Source organism: Synchiropus splendidus, chromosome 10, assembly GCF_027744825.2.
Source record: "Synchiropus splendidus isolate RoL2022-P1 chromosome 10, RoL_Sspl_1.0, whole genome shotgun sequence".
Taxonomy (NCBI): Eukaryota; Metazoa; Chordata; class Actinopteri; order Syngnathiformes; family Callionymidae; genus Synchiropus; species Synchiropus splendidus.
The window spans coordinates 4,944,115-4,958,207 of record NC_071343.1 but is presented as its reverse complement, the minus strand read 5'-3'; the positions used below and the strand labels follow the sequence as shown (position 1 = coordinate 4,958,207).

The following is a 14,093-nucleotide window of genomic DNA, read 5'->3' as shown; positions in this document are numbered from 1 at the left end:
TTATAAACATTTCTTACAGTGTTCCAGAGAGATATTTGCTACACATTTAGATGATAACTGATCTCAAACTTTGTCAGGAGAAATACAAGCGCGACCAGGAGAAGCTGCAGGAGGAGTGGCTCCGGGCGCAGCAGGAGATCGCCAGCAGCTCCAAGCTACAGCAGGTAGCTTTTTATTAAAGAATCGATTTGTCCGTTATCCAACAACTATTTTCTTAGATGCTTAGTTTTTCTCGCAGAAATCAAGTTATGTACGTAGATTTGTGTAGACGCACAACAGGAACTACAGATATTTTTAAGAATCACGTCCAAATATTTATTAAAAACTCCATAAGAAAACTTAAACCAGATACATTGAGGCAAAGGAGTATGTTTAGCCCACAGTCCACAGTTGTTCTATGTCCTACTGTCCTTTCAGAGGTCTTTGATCAGATCTTTGATTCTCTTCTTCACCAGCCGGGGAGTCTGGAGTTGCGCAGCAGCAGTGTGAGCCCTCTCTCATCCCTCTCTCCGGTCAGCCAATCTTGGGAGGAGGAGGAGAAGCTGAGGAAGGAGGAGCAGGAGCGCCAACAGCAGGCAGAGGAGAAGCGAAGACAAGAAGAGGAGGAGAGACATAGGAGGGAGGAGCTGGAGCGTCAACGACAGGTGGAGGAGAGGAGGAAGCGAGAAGAGGAGCAGCGGGAACTGCAGCGTCAGCAGGAGGAACGGAGGAAGAGAGAGCAACAGGAAGAAGAAAGAAAGGAGAGGGAGGCAGAGGAGCTGAGATGGCAGCAGAGAAGAGAGGAGGAGAGGCAGGCGGAGGAGAGGAAGAGGCAGGCGGCGGCGGAGAAACTGCGCAGAGAAAGAGAGAAAGTCCTGGCGCAGCAGCAGTGGTCAGTGGCAACTCTCTGCACAGCTTGTTTTTGTTCAGCTCATCTGTTCATCGTGGCTGCTTCACTAACATGTTCATGCTGTAAACAACACTAACATGTCAGCTTTGTGTTTCATCTCTGTGCCGCTCCATCTGTCACTGACGGCCTCAGGAATGCCGGCTCCCATTCTTTCTCCAACTGGGAGTCGACACTTTCTATCAGCGACAGGTAAACACGGCGTCTGTGTTTGTTTGTCATGAGCACGTCTGCGTGAAAGCGTTTCACCTGAGAGCCACTGTGCTGTCAGATTCAAGCGTCAGCTCTCATCTGTGCATGATGATGACAGACAGGTGGACCTATGAAGTCAGACAGGAGTCGTCATGGTTACATCTGGAATCAGCAGTGACAGTAGAGCGCATGTTAGCGCTGATGATCAGTCGCGACCAACTCAAACCTAAGAGCGGAAATATGCCTTATTTTGTCCTGCAGTTATCGTCATCATGAGAAGCCATTGAGCATTTTATTTTGTGTGTTTTTGTCAGGCAAAAGTCCAAGTCATCGCCTCATCTTGATGGAGACGACAGAACACGGAGAGGTGAGTTTCGTTTTCCTGAATGAAGTCTGGGTGCCGGCAAGATTCCTGAGTTTTCAGAGCTCACACGGCGAGAAAGTGCTGAAGCTCTGAACCCACTTTTTCTTTCCATTTATTTAATGGGTGGCCGGCCGTTGCCTGTAGGTGTTCAGTTGGGCGGCATGGCCCAGCTAATGCTGGAGGATCAGTTGAGGTTGTCAGAAATCAGACAGGTCCAGAGTCAGAGGGCAGCGTCTGAGCTGGAGACGGAGAGGAGAAACATCCTGACCGCCATGAAATATAGAGAGCCGGAGAGAGGTGGGCCTCGCTCTGGAAGCTCCGTCCTGAATCAGAGCACTCTCATCAGATGTTGATTCCAAGAAGATTCGTCCACTTTTGAGGCACTGGTGTTTCACTGTGATTTGTTTGTGCGTGTCGTACCCTCAGCTGCGAATCAAGAACTTCCTGATCAACTGAATATTTGTTTAATTGTCTCACATGATATAATGCTGTGGTCCCCAACCTTTTTTATCACCGCGGACCGGTCTACACTTGACCATTTGAACGTGGCCGGGGGGGTATGAAGTTGCCTCTTTGAACCGTCAGATAAGGCCTGTGCATGTTTGTGTGCTTGGCACGTGGGAGTCACCAACCATGATAAATCCATACTTCAAGTACGAGTCCTGCTATTGTCTGTTAAAAACGTTCTTCTTCATGGAAAGCGCGGACTCTTCTCCTGTCTCTTCACTGAGCCTTTTCCTCTTTGCAAAAAAAAATTCCCAAATACTGCAGTTTCTGACTCACTTTGCCAGCTTGTGGGTTACATTTTGGCTCTCAAGTGACTGAGGCTTAACCAGGAAAATCCAGTCATTTTTCAAAATAAAAGGTTTTTCAAAATAAATGATCATTCAAACTCAGATAATACATAAAACGAAAATAATTTTTGTGCGGACCGGTACCAATGATCCACGGACCGGTACCGGTCCCCGGGCCGGGGGTTGGGGACCACTGATATAATGGACCGACAGGTGGAGAAAACCTTTCGTGACGATGCCACTTTCATCTGTCCTCAAGTGACGGGGGTGGCGGCCGTGGACCGCAGGAGTCAGCAGTCGCTGACGCCGGCTGAGCTGGAGAGGCAGCAGATCTTGAACGAGATGAAGAAGAAGAACTCCCTTCTGACCGACAACAGCTGGATCCGCCAGCGCTCGGCCTCCAGCAAGGACAGCGACAGTCCACCGATGCGCAGGTAAAGACGGGGAGCTCGATCGGCGTCGTCACTCACGGTGGTTGGCTTCCTGAACCCACTAACATCCTGCATCCGCTCTGGCACATTTCAATGACTGGTTGAAAGGGAGCCTCACTTGGTCCTCACAATAACCGGGGCTTGGGTTGGCTTTTCAGAGGCGAGTCTCTTGACCACTTGGAAACTTCGTACAATTCCTGGCGCTCATCGTGGACGCCCAGGAGTAACTCGCAGATACCCAACTACGCCCGGCCCCACTCGGCCCTCTCTGGCAGTACTTCACACTATGGTGGCGGGTCGGGGGCACGACAGGGGTCTCCCACTCTCACCTCCTCCTACTCTTTGGGCTCACTGCGAGGCAGCGCGGGCAGACATGCTTCCTCCTGGGGTCATCAATCTCCTTCACCGTCACCTTCGTCTCCGTCGCCGGCGACCTCTCCAGAGCCCCCGTCTGAGGCCGGTGGATCACAGAGGAGCAGGTAATGTCCAAGCTTATTTGCCTGAAGCGCCGCTGCTACTAACTTCTCACTGGTAAACTGGGTTCATCCTGGGGTTCAGATCCTCTTCATTCACTCACACGTCACCCACTTGTTTGCCACATATACAAAAAGAACGGCAGTTTAGATGTATCTATTGAATATCAAGCAATACTGTCATTTCCACAGGCTAGTGTTTTAGTCCAGGCCAAGGCCAAGACTTCAGGGGGGTGAGACCAAGTCCGAGACTGAGACAGAACACTTAAGTCCATGCCATTATGAATCCAAACATTCCTACCAGACGCCACCAAAATTAAATCCCTTTTAAGTGAGTTCATGTGCGACTCACCCTGAAAGTTTTTTCGTCTGTTTTAGGGTTTGAGCTATTCTGTTTACATGAGACAGATGAAGACTCCTAATAAGAGCCTCCTGGATTGGATGAGCTTGAGACTCTTAAGTCAAAGTTCTCTTTTCCCCCTCGTCTCTGACGTCAGTGAGGATTATTGATGGGCACATCCAGCATTGCAGAAACCAAGTCTGAATGCGCTCGGGCCTGCACCTTGAAAATGTCTTGAGACTGACTTCAGTTTTGAGTAACACAACTCTACTCTGAGCAAAATGTTATGTGACAGTACCATGTCGTTCCCTAGTCCACTGAGAGACAGCGTGTCCGGGCTGTTGACCACGTGAATATTGATGGGTAGGTGAGGCATCATGAAACAGTATTGCAGGTTGAATTGAGATGCAGAGCAGGACCCATGTGCAGTAATGGAAGAGTCACAGGAGGCAGACAGTGGGTCGAATACAATAGTTAAATGCATAAATACTACAATAACAAAAATACAACAAATACACCGAACTGAACTGAACACTGAACTGGGAGAAATAAACTTTAAGTCCAAAATCCAAAACGTCACAGAACTGGGATGAGTCCACAGCAGAATAAAGTCCAACAAAAAGCGTCACCAAACCGGGAGAACGAATGCCAGCGGAGTCTGTAAATATAGAGAACAAACACAATAAACAGTGAAACACAAACTAACCACAGTGGTCGTCAAAACAGACCCACAAGCAGGGAAAAGCAACAACAAAGAGAAAACCAGGAAGCAACACAGAGCAAATAGACAAAGGAAGGCAAAATACAAAACTCAGAGCACCAGCGTTTTAGAAAGAGTGAACAAAAGATACGTCAACGAACAGATAAATGAACGATGGAACGAGAGCAAGCGAAGAGAGCCAGTTTACCAGGGATACAAACAGAGTCGATCTGGCACACGTTGCTGGAGTCCAAATGTTTTTAAGTCATTAACTCCAGCTGTGTGCCATTGACCAGGAAGGAGGGAAACACATACAGGAAGTTACAGGGACCAAAATAAAAGCAAATCAAGACAGGAGGTTTCATTGAATAAGTCCAATATTTTACAGCAGACTGAAAATCATGACACTGTTTCATGAAACCTCACCGACCCATCACTCCTGGTCGCAGTGAATCAAAGGCTTATTGGTAGCATACGGTACACAGAATCCAGGTAATGATGGAGTTTCCTCGAAGTAGTTGTAAGTAACGGTGAGAGTTCTGATGGACGTGTCTGGACGGTGGACTCCATTCCGACTGATCATTAAAGCTGGAAGAAGACAACATTTAAACTGTGTTCTTTCTCAGGATCTCAAATTCCAGAGCATTAATCCAAGATTCACCCAGAAGGAAAACAATCCTCATGTAATCGCCTTCATTTCCTCAGCAGGAACAGGAGAAGATTACCTTCTGAAGCTGAGCCAGAATGTCGTGCTATAAACCACAGGGACAGTGTGTTCTTTGCTAAGGTTTCTCATCCAAGTTGAACTGTGCAGGTCTTTGTATATGTGGCTGTGCCTTCGTGTACACCATGTTTGCTTTCATGCATGTGTCCAGCATGTGTGACATCACGCTGTGCGTTCTTTAATCCAGGTCAGTCAGTGGCAAGAAAATCTGTACATTCTGTGACACTCCACTGGGGAAGGGAGCGGCCATGATCATCGAGTCCTTGGGACTCTGTTATCATTTGGGATGTTTTAAGGTGAGAGTAGGTCTCAACACGGTGCACTGCGACTGACCTCTGACTTCAGCGTTTCAAACCCTTATTTTTTTTCCACGTCTGATGACCTGCTCCTTTCCACAGTCCTGATTCTTCACCCTGATGCTGTTCCATTTCCGCTTTACAGTCCAGAGTCGACCCTCTGTCCTTGCTTCTCTGGCTCTTTCATCGATGCTAACCTTTCGCTCTTGTCAACTCCTGCAGTGCATCGACTGCCACGCCGACCTCGGAGGATCAGAAGCCGGCGCCGAAGTCAGAATACGCAACAAACAGCTCTACTGTAACTTGTGCTACATGCGATTCAAAAGTAAGCTCAAAAGACGCCGTCGCCCGAGCCTCCAGCCAGAAAACTGGCCCACTGAATCGGTGTGCAGATTCCTCCTTGTGATGGATCGCAGCAGTATTTCTACTTCTGTTTCAGAAGTTTTAGTTTAGAAATGAATGGAGGTGTTGTGTTCGAGGCAGAACGGGACCCAAGTGCAGTCATGGATGAGTCGCAGGAGGCAGACAGCGGGTCAAATACAGTAGTTAAATACAACAATACAAAATACAACAGATACATTGAATACACAGAACTGGGAGAAACACACTGAAGTCCAAAATTCAAAACGTCACCGAACCGGGATGAGTCCACAATGGAATACAATACAAAAAGCATCACCTGTTTCAGGAGTTAGTCGTTACACAGCCATCCCACTTGTGACGCCCATTGTAGAGGATCAAGAAAATCCCATCTTGGATTCATTTGTGTTTTAGACTAGTTGCTGCTCAGTTTTCTAACGTGCCATGCTTGCGTCTCTGTTGCAGCCGGGCAGCCAACGTCCATGTGATTTGACTAAACTCCACCAGATCGATGAAGAAACCAACGCAACTCAAGAGCTTTGATGTGAACACTGACGGCGCTGAGGAAAAAAAACACGTCAGCTTTGGGACAAACTCCCCGGGATTGAAGTTGAATTTCTGATGAGAATTATTTGTGTTTTATTTTGCTGTGTGTGATTGAGTGGGCGGAGCTTGCATTGCTGTTTATATTAAGTATTACAGTTGTACAAAGTCGATGGGTTCTGCATGCAACAGAGATTTCTAGCCGTGAAACTAGTCAAGTGTTAAATCGCGAGTGCAGATTTAAGAATCTCCTGGATCAAATCCTGTCGTCGAAGCTCCATTTTCCCGCCAAGCTTTCGGTCTGTCGCGCGGTGTTCCTGTCACGTCTGTGCGCCTTCATGTCTGCAGCGAGGAGACCTCAGCAAAATAATCCTTTTAAATGTATTTAAATCTTGAATTTTCACTGACAATTGGAAGATCATGCACTAAAGCAGGTTCTGTGTCGAGAGAATACACTCAATAAAAATCTGAAAAATGACATTTGAACTCGGGAAATGCCCAATATATGCCTTCGTTTGAAATGCAGAGATAAATATTGTGATTTCAATGGTGGACTGTTGACTTAGCTTCTTTGGCTAGTTAGCCGCGGCGCTGCGACGGATATTCCATCCTGCCGGTGAATCACTCCGCTCATCCGTCTCTGTCCTTTGTTTCGCGCTGAATGGAATTTAAATGAGACACGGCGAGCTTCAGAAGACGTACCTGCTCTGTATTCACCAAAGCCAATTTGTCAGTGCTATTTCTCCCGGTGCATACATTACGCCTGATTACGCTTTGATAAGCTCTTTCAATTATGCATCTCTTCACTCCGCCTGCGTCGTGGAGCCACTCTTGCATTTTATATATATTTATATAAATGAAAGTTCTGGCCGCTCAACAACGCGTTCAGAGAGATGATGGCTCCGAGTGTGGGAATCAGCTGTGAAGATGAAATGTATAGATGGAAGCAGACGGAGCGTAAAACCAGCGCTGTGATCTAAACCTCATGCTGTAGATGTTTCACTCTCCCGGAAGGATTTCAGCCCTCCATCTAAAACGCATCTGATTGGAAGTATTTGAACCGCGACTGTGATGTTTGAAGCTCAGCGCACGGAGGGTGGATGTGATCAGTCGTCTCCTTAATATAACCTCAGGCTGTCTCCTGTAAATGGCCCTCCTGACTCTTGAATCTGAGACCCAAAACGCACTGCAACAGTTGACACTCACAGTTGAATCCAGAGGTCCAAAAGGTCTAAAAAGATCTGCTTTTTTTCCTTCACTTGTGCACAGTTGGGACGCAGGGAAAGTGAAACTAATCTCCACTGCATGTCCCGGGTCTGCCCCATGGTCTCCTCCCAGTCGGACACCTATATGCAAGGTACCTTAGCCACCACTACTGGCTGTTCCAAGCGGCTCTAGTTTGAGTCTTGAAAGCCAACTTCCAAAGTTAAGGATTTCAAAGCAGCAGCATCCCACTGTGCCTTCACACTTCAGTATGAGGTTTTAACCCCCCAAAACACCTTCTCATTTTTCCATCTATAATTAACTTGTACAAAGAATAGAGCGGATAAATGGAGACATGAAATGATGTGAGAGTCTCATCCTTAAAGGTCCACATGCGACCTTTGTTTCAGGCTGACGATTAACTTTCAATAGTCAGATGGAAAAACTGCTGCAATACTACAGCTGGTTGTTCACCAAGCTCTCCACAAGGTGGCACTGTGTCGCTTATGATTCAAAGTTCGTGAAACTCGACTTGTATGAAAAGTTTCAATATTTCATAATGTAATAATAACCCAGGAACTTCAGAACGACTGAGCTCATTTCATTAAAGTGTTATTTTAGCCTGTAAACACATTATTCAAATCGATGTATTGAAGATACAGTATATTTTCTACTTAGATTTCTAATTATCTGTCTCTATTTTCAATTGAATAGAGACAGATAATTCAGCTGTAGAAAATGACCAACTGAACTGGCACATGGACGGAGCATGACAGTAACTGGTAAAGAACACAGGAGGTTTGTGGATGAGAGACACATGGTGAAGGTCTTGTTCTTGGCTGGGACCCGGAGGGGAAGAGAACAGTGACGAAACTGCTGGTTCGTCCATCAATAATGGAGGGTGAACTGCACATGATACAAGTGCTAAGGCTGCAGTCCAGGAGTCTAGAGGCAGAAACAGCAGGTGTTATTTCTGTCATGTTTGCGCAACAATATTCTTCTGACTTCTGACTTTCAATAATATCTTAGTTCAATGAACAATGTGAGCTTGAAGCTTGCGTCGGCCACATGGAGGGATGTGACTCTCGGGGCTTTGATTTGACACCAGAATGGTGTGAAAATGAAAGAATTAAAAACACATTTACCGTCACCGAAGTTCAAGAGAGGGGTCCTCTTAATCATTGACCCACCACTGGAACCCTGTGACCCCTCGATCGACGGGGGTGTGACCCGTGGCTGCCCTCCTTTGTCTTCGCTTCTTAATTGCGAAATTGTCTTTCAAATTGGATTCTGGAGGAACCGAAACAATCGTCTGAGAATTTGGTGTGATTGCTGCGCGGAAACATTCAAACCAAAAATGAGTCATGGACATGAGGCGGAGGACGGATATGAAAGCCGGCGTCCTCTTATCTGCCTGCCTGCAATCGGGAGCACAAACGTCTGCGATTCTCTCCCTGACCTTAAAGTGCACTGTAATTTATTGTGTTTTCTCTGCCGAGTGGCGGAGGACGGGGAAATATCACAGGCTACAAGATGCACTGGAGCTGATTCCTGCTGGCGGAGGAGGAGGCAAGAGAGTGGGGAGTGTAACAGGGATTTGGAATGATAAGACGCGCTGGTCGCAGCTGCTTCGCTCTGATATGCTTGAGACTGCATTATGCTCGAGGTGACATGGGAGCAACTTTTCTCTCCTCCAATTAATTCGCCCTGCCCTTCTGGCTGGGAACCAGCCGGAATACTGATTCTCACTTTGGTGGACCGGGCTTCACTGGAGCGCTTTCTAGAGAGGAGGATGACGCCGATACTTGACTCTTCAAGCGGCTTTTTATTGTGTTTCATAGCAGCCAGAAAGTGATGTCACCATTTACACTGGTCACTACATCCATCTTGCAATTTTCTTAAGTTGAGTCCAGTGATCCAGTCCAGGTCTTCCCTGAGGCACCTTAAGGACTGCCCCCCCCCCCATAAACGGGAGACCCCACCTGGCTTCACTCCTTGAAGTTGAGGACCTACTCTGAGCCTCTCACTGACAGCCAAGCTTTTTGTTTACTGTCTGACCTGTTAACCTCTTCTCCCCATCCTCTACCCAAGATACGGACTCTCCTTCAACTTAGGCTGTGCCCCATTTCTCACCCTAACACTGGGTTTTGCGCGGTCACATGTCACTGTAGTGTGTCCCAATCCTTCTCAGATCGAGGGCACTGGCCGTTCACCACTTGAGATGATCCCTTCAAACCCAGGGAGCTCCAGAGCTGACTAGAAACCAAGTGGGAATATGAAGTGTGGATAGAGTTCCAGGATACCAAAGTACTTTATTTCAAAATAATGTTGGACAGGACAATAGGGACATTTTAGTAACCAGGACTACTCCTTCGTTTGTTGACTTTCTCTGGTATCACAGGTTAGCGACACAACTGGTCGACTGTGTCCGACAACATGAACATTACAACATGGCTGTACAACAGTTTTTATTTCTTCTGAACAAACAACAGTGGGCTAGCATCCAGGCTAACGTTAGCATCCTCATACCTCTAACAGATCTATCACCGCAACATAGGCTCCGCCCATTTCTTCTCCGTTGGTTCACCAAACCAAGTGAGATGATCAGAGCCGATGCAAGAGGTTGCAAAAACGTTGGAGGTGGCATTTCCAAAACGTCTCCAACACTGGATATGCAGGAAACAAAACACAGCACGCAGCCAATGACACGGCGTCTATACGCGTGACGTCATGAACTCACTTGGTGGTCGGAGGGCGTTTCATAGTGGAGGGCCCTCAGAACCAAGAGCTAGTGTTAGGGTGAGGAATGGGACAGTCTTACTCCTCCCTTTCTGGACCAGAACCACGGTCTCGCTCTACGAGGAGCCGATCCTCATCCAACAATCCTGAAAACTGGGAGTCTCCGCCAAGAAGACCACATCATCTCCCCATCAAAATCCGACAGAAGGCTGTTTGGAAGCACTTACACAAGTTATGTGTGGATTCCAAACTCTTTCCCCACCTGAAGCCCAATTAGTCCTCATTAAAACGCTTCCTGTGGAACACCAGCCCAGCTCAGCCGAGCTGCTCAGCTATTCCGGCTGTGCGAGAGGCAAAAAGCCCACAGGCTATTTTTAGTCGCGTGTCACTTTCGGCTCAAACTTGACGGCGTTCTGAGCAGTGAGGTGGTGAGTCACATCAGCAGGTATTTTCAGGAGTTGGAAAAATGACTTCAAGTTTGAGGAGGACAAAGTTCTCTGGCATTTCAGCCAAGATGGCAGCGATTTAGAATTTCAGCGGAGAGAAAGTTGATGCCAGCGAGGCGTCTTCGGTGACCATGAACAAGCCGACGTGTCGTCGGCTGGTCTGCCTGCTTGTGTTGGAGACCTCCGAGGGTCTTTAACTGAAGCGGCTCACACGGCACCTTTGCTCCCTGCTGGTGGCGGCTCTCGCTCTTTCAAGGTTCTGGTCCTTCCTGGCTGCCTACGCTCAGGCCTGGAGCACAGAGGGGACCTGGTTAAACCGTCCACCGCCCCCTCCACTCACCGTCAGCTTTTTCTCTCAGTCTTGCTCAAAGGATGCGTTTGCTCTGACTCCCACAAGGAGCGTCCGGTAACACCCGTAAGGCAGGTCTTCAGCAGACTTTCACAACCCATGTGAACCACTAGCACTTGCTTTTCTACGTCATGAAATGGTGTGCCAAGTGACACAAAGGGAAGATAAAGACATGCACTTTGGTCTAAGGCAGGGGTCCTTAACCTTTTTGATCTCGGGGCCCACCTTTCCCCGAACAAATGGACTGGGGCCCATAAAAGTAATTGAACTGATTCATGACTCTTCATTTAATTTGAGATCAACAACCATATTTAATCTACTTATATGTAAACAAACTAACACCTTGTGAAATGACGTGAAATATCTTACGGTCCAGAGGTGTAACACAAAATTCTAGCGGCCCTCTGGCAGGCGCTCACGGCCCAACCATCCCTGTGTTTAAGAATCAGTGGGCCAAGGTGATCAGTCATTGCCAATCCATCAACAACCAAGCTGAAGAAAGGGCATCCAAAACACAAACCTCTAACCAGAACTGAAGCTTGCTGGCGTTTGAGTCACTTGCACAAAGGGAAGCAGCGGTTAGGAGTGACACAACTGGTTCCAGTTTGCTGCCTAAACTTGGATTTAAAAAATCTGAGACTAGACACATGAAGATGAAAAAAACCTCAATCAGAAGTACAAGGAAGTGGAGAGGAGGCTGCGACACCTCACCTAGTTTTCATGGAAAACCACCGGAACTAGATGAAAAAAAACAGCTAGTGGCAGAACTAAAATAAACCGCGCCTGGCACCCGGATACCTGAAGCAGTGGAACAGGTGAAGACGGAAGCAGATGGGAGCAAGTTTTCTTCCTCACATGAAAAGATGTTTTTTTCCCTACAAAACCATGAATGTTTTTGTCCTCGCTTCTCTGGCGCCTCCATTCTTGATTGGCTGCATTGCTTTCCACGTCAAAGTCGGCTCTGATCGTAAATAACAAACAGGTTTGCTGACCGTTTTCTCAGCTGACAATCAGACCTCAGACCACAGGATTCTTTCAAAGAACAATCTCTTTCAACAGTCTCCTCCCAGCGTATTTGCTCCGTTTATTCCACATCAATAGGAGTGTCATTCAGTACACTTTTCTTTTGCCACGCTCTGCAGAGAAGCTCCTCTTTAATCCTGTATCTGCCAAATTTGACAACAATGGATCGCGGCTTTGCCACTTAGTTTTCGGGTCTACGACAGCGCAGAATGCATGTTCTATGCTCAGGTCTCAGTCTCAGCATGTTGTTTAAAAACACCACCATTTCTGTGCCTTGTATCACTTCTGGAATCCCGTAAATTCTCCTGTTTCCCCATCAAGGTCGTCCTCCATGTTCCATCAGTTTGGCCTCCAGATTAGCCTGGTTCTGTGTTAGCTTTTGGCTTAGCTTCGATGCTGCCTCTGTTTCGTCAAATCGACTCTGCGCTTCATCCAGGCGACGATTTCCTCTCCTCAGCTCTCTTTCGTTGTCCGACAATTAGACCTAGCTGTCTCTTCAAAATCCATGGACTTCATGAAGTATGTTCATCAAGCTAGCCTCAGGTGTTTGGTCGCCATAGTGACACAACCCCGGTGAGCTCATTGTCGGTGTTTGTCTTCATGGTTGTCTCTCTGTGTGTGGAACCTGCTCCTCTCACCATCCTTCAGATTATGATTCTAGTGTTAGCCACACGACAGCTAACAGCTAACCCCCCAATGAACTTACATCATTGACTTACATCAGTGATCCACTAAGACAGACCTGAGCAAATTGCAGCCCGATGCCTGTCTTTTCATGGCCTGTTTGACGTCAGACTAAAACTATAACTAATATAATTTTTCTGCCGTTTTTTGTTCTTGCTTTTTCAGTCCCCACAAGTAACATCCAATTTACAACCTGCTCAACTTACGTCCACCCGTACTTGCGACCACAGCTAGCAGATGCTTTTTTTTTTTAATTCAATGTCTGGCACCGTGGCGCGTAGCAGCCCTGCATCACGTACGACAGTTACGGCAGCACAGTATCCCAGCATCTCACTCTCACACAGTGATCTACCACTAGAGTAGCACCTATAACCCTCATGTCGGCCATTTTGAATGCCATTCAACTTACGTCCAATCCGACTTACGACCGGTTGGTCAAGACTGAAGAAGGTCGGTTAAGACTAAAATTTTCTTCTTTCCATTGGCCATATTTGTGTTTTTCTTGTTCCTCAAAATGCATTGAAGGAATACTGAAAATATATTTTGAAATGAATTACCTTTAATTTCATCTCCTTCGGTTCATTTTGTCTTTGTTACTTCAGTATATATTTTGGATATTTTTTCCATCATGTTTTGTAGTTATCACTGTCTTTCTTTTGATGGTGGCCCCTCACAACTGTTAGAGTTTCTAATGTGGCCCTTTAGGAAATGTGACTGCCCACCTCTGCACTAAGACATTACAAACACATCTGTATGATGAAAGTCTGATCTGATTCACGCTTGACTCAAATTTCAATGGATTTGCCAGAGCGTTGGTTATATTTTCGGACTGGATCGGCAGGTTTACTGCGAGAAGCAGTCGAAGAAGTCACAACTGTGTCACAGGAGCTACTTTGGATAAACAATGGAAATGGCAGACAAAGACGGTCGGTCTAGAAAAAGATTTTCCTGCCTGTAGTTTCCAAGAAGATCAGTGGTTGCGGTGGCTGGTTCAGAGATGCCAGCGCATGTTGTCATAAGTAGGACAAGAAAACAAGAGAATTGGAAGCAGATGGTGAGAACATGGAAGTAGAACGTCAACAGCAGCACCAGAGCAGTGGGAATGGAATAAGAATAGAAGAAGAATAACTACTAGTGTTTTGTTGAAGGTTTCAACAACGGACTTGGTGGTGCGGAGAACCACACTTTGGTCTGGAAATCCCCGTCAAAACACATCGCCGTGAGAGGGCCTTGCTAGCATCAAGCTACATAAGACACTGGCGACTCATCTTAAGTGGAGGACTCACTTCCTGTCACATGAAGACCAAGCCACTTGAAAGCAGTTTGCCAATGGAGCAGGTCCATGACTTGTTCCCGCTGCTGTCACATCTGGTCCTCCGGCTCTGCAGGTCTCTTCTGGCCAGGACCAGTCTCATTTCTGCAGCATTATATAAGGCGACAGGTTAGTAATTGTCCTTCAATCTCTAATTGAGAAAGGCCATTGTTTCCTGGAAAGGCCATTAGAGACCGAGGAAACAAAGGAGGTTGGCGTTGTGTCACTCCACAC

General features: G+C 46.9%; 1 protein-coding gene across 11 annotated transcripts in view; it reads left to right on the top strand.

Moving 5' to 3' along the window:
- LOC128765630 (LIM domain only protein 7-like) overlaps positions 1–7,737 on the top strand; it is a 49,663-nt gene extending 41,926 nt beyond the window's left edge. For 2 of the 11 annotated variants that reach the window (XM_053876496.1, XM_053876497.1), the window contains 9 exons: positions 78–164; positions 456–871; positions 1,022–1,078; positions 1,393–1,445; positions 2,496–2,670; positions 2,826–3,146; positions 5,092–5,200; positions 5,423–5,525; positions 6,026–7,736. In XM_053876496.1, the coding sequence (XP_053732471.1) occupies positions 78–164; positions 456–871; positions 1,022–1,078; positions 1,393–1,445; positions 2,496–2,670; positions 2,826–3,146; positions 5,092–5,200; positions 5,423–5,525; positions 6,026–6,048 (1,344 nt within the window). In that variant the 3' untranslated portion in view covers positions 6,049–7,736. Of the gene's footprint in view, positions 1–77; positions 165–455; positions 872–1,021; positions 1,079–1,392; positions 1,446–2,495; positions 2,671–2,825; positions 3,147–5,091; positions 5,201–5,422; positions 5,526–6,025 lie in introns of all 11 variants that reach the window. The other 9 variants (XM_053876487.1, XM_053876498.1, XM_053876491.1 and 6 more) reach the window with 7 other exon arrangements.
- The last annotated feature ends 6,356 nt before the right edge of the window (positions 7,738–14,093 follow it).